General features: G+C 45.8%; 2 protein-coding genes across 3 annotated transcripts in view; one reads left to right on the forward strand and one right to left on the reverse strand.

Moving 5' to 3' along the window:
- LOC103459834 (nucleolin-like) overlaps positions 1-1131 on the reverse strand; it is a 5239-nt gene extending 4108 nt beyond the window's left edge. The window contains exons 1-2 of the mRNA XM_008401745.2: positions 293-1131; positions 2-97 (exon numbers count right to left, since the gene is read on the reverse strand). Of these exons, the coding sequence (XP_008399967.1) occupies positions 2-97; positions 293-998 (802 nt within the window). The 5' untranslated portion in view covers positions 999-1131. The remainder of the gene's footprint in view (position 1; positions 98-292) is intronic.
- Positions 1-7225, forward strand: part of mansc1 (MANSC domain containing 1) — an 11760-nt gene extending 4535 nt beyond the window's left edge. The window contains exons 1-4 of one of the 2 annotated variants that reach the window (XM_008401667.2): positions 1674-1995; positions 2460-2747; positions 3748-3888; positions 4547-7225. In XM_008401667.2, coding sequence (XP_008399889.1) covers positions 2516-2747; positions 3748-3888; positions 4547-5424 — 1251 coding nt within the window. In that variant the 5' untranslated portion in view covers positions 1674-1995; positions 2460-2515 and the 3' untranslated portion in view covers positions 5425-7225. Of the gene's footprint in view, positions 1-1673; positions 1996-2459; positions 2748-3747; positions 3889-4546 lie in introns of those variants that run through there. The other variant, XM_008401666.2, reaches the window with a different exon arrangement.

A 7225-nucleotide genomic window follows, 5' to 3' on the forward strand; every position in this document is an offset into this window, starting at 1 on the left:
TCCTCCTCTTCTGACTCCTCCTTTGCTTTGACCATGCCAGCTTTCTTTGCCTTTGTGGCTGCAGGAGCTGGAGTGGTATCCATCTCTTCCTCAGAGTCTGCAGAATGTAAACATTATTAAGTCTCATTTCATTGTGAAAAAAACAACAACAAAAAAAACAAGACCAAACGCAATTAACCTGCATCAGATATATGAAAAGGTGACATCATACATGATCAGTATTAAGTCCCTTGTAATCATCACAACACTGTAGTAATGTACAGATTTTATATTAAAGCAAACCTGGTCTTACCATCTTCCTCGTCATCTTCCTCAGATGACTCTTSAGCGGGCTGTCCTTTAGCTGCTGGTTTTGCTGATTGCTTGGCTGCTTGGGTCTTCTTGGGTGGTGGGGCCTCTTCTTCTGAGTCGTCATCTTCCTCATCATCATCAGAGGACTCTTTAGCAGCAGCCTTGATTGGTGCCTTTGCTGCAGGCTTAGCAGGAGCACCCTTTTTAGGGGGCGGAGCCTCCTCCTCAGAATCCTCTTCATCAGAAGACTCCTTTGCAGGTTTAGTCTTCACTGCAGGCTTGGCAGGACCCTTGGCAGGCTTTGCAGCTGCCTTGGCTGCTTTCTTGGGAGGTGGCGCCTCTTCTTCAGACTCATCGTCATCGTCTTCATCATCATCTGACTCCTCGGCTTTGGCTGCRGCTGCCTTAGCTGTCGTTTTTGCCTTTGCGGGTGCAGTTTTTGCAGGCGCCTTTTTTGGTGGTGGCGCCTCTTCCTCGGATGACTCTTCTGAATCGTCGTCTTCATCACTTTCAGCCTTCTTAGCAGTCACACCATTCTTGACAGCTTTTGAAGTTTTTGCTGGAGGTGCTTTCTTTGTAACCTTAGCTGGAGGAGCCTCTTCCTCTTCGCTGTCCTCCTCGCTAGAGTCCTCTTCTTCCTCTACCCGTTTAGGTGGGGGGGCTTTTTTCTTTTGAGCTTGATTTGCTGCCTTTGCTAACTTCACCATGATTACTGCTGTTGTGTGTTTCAATGAAACACTGGAATCTCGATGTGTAAAGACGGATAACTAAACTGCTAGTACATGCACGTGGTTGTGTCTGCTCGACGGAACATTGGACTGGAAAAAGACCAATATACATTGTTAGTTCAGTCAGATATTTGAAAAAATTACATTTTGTGTATATTTTATTAAAAGTTCATGCTTTATGCGTAGGACCAGTTTGTCCCTATTCTCAAAAATCACTGTTAAGCATTAATGTTCAAGAAAGATGGTAAAGAGGCGACATTAAGCGATTTAAATTCAGACGTTTCGGAAGATTCAGCTTTTATTTTGGTAGTCTATTTCTGGTTGTCGGCAAGTGATTTTTTTTATTATTATATATATATTTTCTTTTAGCAGATTTTTTTTTAGCAGATTCGGAGTTAAAGATTTTACTCCGAACTAAATTTTGAGCTTCAAACTAAATATTTAACCAGTCAGGTTAAATATTTTGCTGGCGAACATGTAGTTTCAAACTCTAACATTTATAAATTAATAGTAAAATCGTGAAAGTGTGATTATGACGGGCTAAAGGCTGTTTAAGGCCTTCAGGCCTCACGGAACTGGATCAGAACCAGAACACACGGGTATCGGTTCTGTTCGCAGTGTTCAAACATCATTCTGAGTTTCATTAGCGACCAGAACCAGAACCTCTACTGCTGATGGTTCTGGGTATCAGTTGGTTTGTGTAGAACCTTTGAGAATACAGAACCGGAACCGTCACCTGCTCTTCTGGTGAAGTTAGAGCTGATAAAGCCCAGAGTGTGATCGGATCAGAACTGGTTAATCTTAGAACCCAACAGGTTCTGGATGGGGCGGTTCTGCTGATGTCATCTTGGACTATGGAGGTCCAGATGTTATCAGCTGCTGAGAAGTTCTGATAAGAGGAACCGTGTTGCTAACGGGTCAAAGTTCTGCTGACCGGACTCTGGACCCACACAACTCCTGAGGTTCTGAAGAGGCGGTGAGTTCTGGTTCTGGTTCTACTGGGTTTTTCTATCTGTTTCTGTCCAGTCCTGTTAGGTTCTGTGTGGGTTCTGTTTTGGTCTCTGTGTTCTGGCTGACCCAGAACACGACTCGTCTTTTTCGAGCAGAACTCTGACTCCGGCCCGGTTCTGATCCGTTCTTCCTCTCAGGTGTGTTTTTGTGGTTCTCAGCCTCGTTTGTTTCCTGACCTCGATGAAGGAGTCTAAAAATGGATCCTCCTCCTTCAGGAGCAGATCCATTTTTAGATTTCTATTTTCCTCCTGTGTCCGGGTCCGATTTAACTCTCTTTGTGGCGCCGAGCAGAGGAGGGGACAGATCTGGGACGCCGAGCGTTTGAACATCATCTGAGCGCAGAGGAAGGAGCTGCAGCTGCTGGAGGATGTTTTCTGTCGGTTCCAGAACCGCCAGAGGAACTCACTGCGTTCTGTTCTTCCTCTCCAGAACCTCCACTGGATCCGTTTGGAGACCTTTGTGATCCCAGCCGACACGCCACAGCCATGACTCCCCCGGCCGACCTCCGACCTTTGCCCGGGCTGCTCGTCGTGATGCTGCTGATGTCACTTCCTGCTGCAGCTCTGGAACCAGAGACGTGTTTCTCCCGGCAGCATCAGGGCGCCGCCATCAACGTCAGGGTAGCGCTGAGCCGGGACTCGGCGGCCATGATGGCCCGGATGGTCCGGTTGGAGCGGGACTGCGTCCTGGCCTGCTGCTCGGAAGAGGTCCGAACAGGTGAGACCCGATCAGAACCGCTGGTTATCAGCTCTGCTTCATCAGTGTTTTCATGCTGGAAGTGGACCGAAGTCGAGCCGTTCGGTCCAGTCCACTGATCCGGACTGGTTCTGGTCAGAAATCTGTCCCATTTAAAGGGGCGGTAATCTCTGTTTTCAGCCATTTTATAGTTTAATCAGTAACTGGTTACCTTCAGCTGTTGGAAAATTAAAAGAAAGTTTATTTCCTGATTTAACCTCTTGACATTGGGTCTCTGTCTCTTTAAGAAGCTCCTGCTCTTTCTGAAGCTCCGCCTCCAGGAAGTCATTCCAAAATGGCTCCTCTATTAACCCTTTTAAGTTTTTACCTGCGTTGCTCTGAGCAGCAGCTCCTGTAATGAGCTCAGTTTGCTAATTGCTGCTGGCTAGTCTGAAGGAACTGAGTGGGGGAGGAGCTAAGCCTTGAAGGCGGGGCTAGGTCCATCCAGGCGTTTCGGGCAGCTGAATGGTTGCCATGGAGACTAAAGGATTTGCATTAAAGAGTCAAAGCAACACTGCAGGTTTGTTTGTGATGAAGGAAAACATGAAAAGTTGATTTTACATGACACTGTCCCTTTAAGGAATCTGTTCAGAGCAGAGATGGTGACTAGAGCTTCTGACTTGGACCGTAAGGTTTTATCAGAACCAGGGCTGCAGCTAACGATTGTTTTAGTAATCAATTATTCTGATAATTAAAAGGATAAAAAAAATTTCCAATCTGCAGATTTTTCATTTAACCATTTGACCATAAACTGAATTTAAACAGAATTTAACTCTGATCGTTCTCACTGCGACGCTGGCTGCATGAAAAGTTCAACAACCGGAACCAGAAAGGGTTCTGGTACCATGACCCGGCTGAGCCTGGTGGACCAGCAGCGTAGCAGGTTGACTGTGTTTACTATCAGCTAAAGGTTCAATGTGTAACAGTTACCGCCATCTAGTGGTCGGGAGCTGAAGTGCCACCTGTGCTCTGTGTTCTGAAGGCGCTCGGTGCAACATGGCCGTGTTCAAAGCCAACAAACACGCCGGCGAAGACAACTGCCTGCTGTTCCACTGTCCCACCGAGTCGGACTGTCCTCTGATGAAAGCCGCCGAGGGCAGCAACACCTACGACATCTACAAAGGTCTGCTGCTTTTCCGTTTCACCTGTACGGAAGCCCATCTGTGCCATGAAAGAAAACATAAAAGCCCAACTGAAAGTCAGAATCACCAACTTTAAAGCCTTCATTACGAGAATAAAAATAATAATTTTCAGAATAATTCTCATAATTTTGAGAAAGTCATGTTGATTTTCTGAGGCTTGCTCCTGAAATTATGACTTTAAATTTCATAATTTACTTTAAAGTGTGAAGTTATGACTTTATGTGTAAAAATTGGTTGTTTTTTTTTAATTATTACTTTAAAGCTCAAAATGATGACTTTTAAATTCAAATTTTTGAATTTAATTCTCAGAATTGTACTTCTTTTTTTATTTTTTCAAAATTATGACCGTCTCAAAATTTTGACTTTAAAACTCAGAATTCTGACATTAACATTCAAAACTATAACTTCTTTCAAAATGAAGACTTTTTACCTCAAAATGGTGATTAAAAAAGTCAAAATTGACATTTTTTTAAATTATGACTCTTTATGTCAGAATTAAGGCTTGCTTTTGGACTTTTTTTCTTCTTTCATGGCAGTTATGGTCTTCCATAGACAGGTCAGCAGAAATGACTCTATATCTCTGCTGCCCTCTTGTGGCCAAAATGTCATTACACTTCAACCTTCTTCTCTCTTGCTCAGGTTTAAGTCATCCACCCACACTGAGACCTGTTCCCATGACAACCACTCTCCAGACTACCAGCACCTCCACCTCTACCACATCAGCACCAACTACACCAACCACCACCCAGCCCACCAGCACAACCAGCACACCAACCACCGTCCAGGCACTGCACTCCACCCCAGAACCTTCTCCACCCATCATCATCATCGCCACAGAGCCTGCAGGTAGTCCACCCACCACCAACACCACCACCACCACCACAGGACCCTCTCCCACCTTCACCACCAGAAAACCCAACAAAACCAGCAAGAAGCAAAACAAAACCACCAAGAAAGGAAAATCTCATCCAGCCCTCACCACCACCACCACTACCCAAACAGCTCCCAGCTCCATGACATCACTTCCTGCTGAAACAGGAAGGAAGGAGGTCGAAGATAAACATACTAGTGTTCCAGAAACAACAACTTCAGCTCCAACCACCACTATGGCTCCAACCACCAGTACAACCACTACAACTCCAACAACTACAGCCACCTTCCCCATCACCACCACCACCCTTCCTCCAACCACCACCACCACCCCCCAGCATACCTCCACCACTGAGCCAACCACCACAGTGACAGCTCAACCACCAAGTCTGATCTTCATTCCCAAAGACCCGGTCCAGTCAGAGCCCGACCTCCAACCAGGCCACCCCACCCTGAACTCCAGCTCCAGCCGGGGGAAAGCGGTGGCGGCCCAGGGGGCGCTGAAGGGCGGCGTGGTGGCCTTCATGGTGCTGGCGCTGGCCGTGCTGACGCTGGCGCTGGCGGTGGGCGGCCGGAAGGCCATGGAGTCCTTCGACCGGCGCCATTACACCAGACTGGAGCTCAACGACCTGCACTATGAGATTTAACAGGAGAATCCAACATTTCTGCTTTATTTAAGGTTGTTTAAGTATTAACTACACAACTCTGAACATCTGCTCACACTTTGTTTACGAAGTCAGAGAATCCTGCTCTCTGATTGGTCAGACTCGGCTGTTGAAGCTCATGACTCCATTGGCCACAGAGATAGTCCCCGCCCCTTGGCGTGGACGGAGAAACTCTGTCATTGTTAAGATTTTACAGATGAAATTTACAGACAAGTTAAATCAGATCTGGTTTAATTTGGTTTTTAAACCGGATCAATGATCTGATCTCTGATCAGTTCATTGATCTGGCCTGTGCAGTTCTAATAACCACCACTAGATGTCATCCTTTTTTCTGTTAATTCAGTTACTGTCACTTAGGATTATTAGTGTTAACCTGGAAATATTTAAATTTCTGAATAATGTACCTTAAATTATTAATATGTTTAAAATTTATATGAAAATATTTGTTCATTTCTGATAAGAAACCAAAACTGTGAAAAGTTTTCCAACCATCAGAGCGGTGAAGACCTCTCATTTCAGTGATTTAAAGAAATCTTGATGAATTTATTGCTGATAAATATACAGCTAAAACCAGATCCGCCTCCAGAGGGAATGTTCTGGTATGAACACAGAAATGATCAGCTGTGTTCATACACAGTGGCCACCAGAGGGCATCATCATCACCAGAGTACCATGAAACCTCCCGTCTCCTGTCAAAATGGGACTGGTAACAACTCTAAGCTATTTCATATTTTGATCAACCCCAGATGTGAACCTTGACATGTATGGTATGTTTGAAACTCTTATTTTGAAGTAAGAAGGGAAATAGTTCCTTAGTTGGCCTGTTGAGTTGATGGTCACGACTCGGTGAAGAAACCTCCAACACTAGCCATCATTTTCAACCACTGTGAGAATACCGATTAACAAGTTAGCTGCTAACAGATTTAAATCACCAAAGTTACAGTCGGCTGCTAACAGCGTTGCAGTTAGCTTCCATTAATGTTAGCTGCTAACACCTCAACGAAGTCCTGAAACTGTACCTAGAATCTTGAGTTGGCCAGTTCATTTGTTTTTTTTATTCTTACTTTAATAAAACAGTCGTAAGTTTGGTGATTGTAATGCAGCAAGTTGGGAATCTGGGATCACTAGTTATGCACTTTGACCAACTAAGCTAGTTCAGTGATGTTCGGTCTCTTTTCAAAGACCATAAACCTGGTCAGGGAGGTCTCCTCTGGATCTGCTGACCCTCTTTGTCCTGAATGTTGGACGCTGCGGCGCTCTGCACGCTTATGCCCTCTGGTGGCCATTCTAGACATAGCATGAAAGACCATGAGACGGGAGGAGATGATTAACACTGGAAATCATCTAAAACTGGTAGGAGATCAGTGAACCCAGCTGGGAACTGAACCCACAACCCAGATGTTGCTGTGAGGCAGCAGAGCAGCTGGAAGCTCCAGGTTCTTCCAAACACGATCCAGTCCAATCGTCTGGACTGAGCGAGAGGAACCGGCCCGGTTTGGAGGACTCATACTGAATGTGACCATGGTGGTCAGTGAGGTTGGGTCAGTCTGGAGGTGTGTTGCTTCTCCAGCATGATGAGCTTCTTACCTGCCAGGTGATCCAACAGCAGCAGCTCACTGCCATGATGGATCCTGGTTCTGATTCCACTCTTCCTGCTCCACTGGGTCACAGCGCGACCTCTAGACATGAGCCTACGATGACCTACTGGTTCCTCCAGGTTCCACCTGGTTCCACCTGGTTCCTCCTGGTTCCTCCTGATTCCTCCTGGTTCCTCCTGGTTCCT

The sequence above is a fragment of the Poecilia reticulata genome, unplaced genomic scaffold (genome assembly GCF_000633615.1).
Source record: "Poecilia reticulata strain Guanapo unplaced genomic scaffold, Guppy_female_1.0+MT scaffold_125, whole genome shotgun sequence".
In the NCBI taxonomy this organism is placed as follows: domain Eukaryota; kingdom Metazoa; phylum Chordata; class Actinopteri; order Cyprinodontiformes; family Poeciliidae; genus Poecilia; species Poecilia reticulata.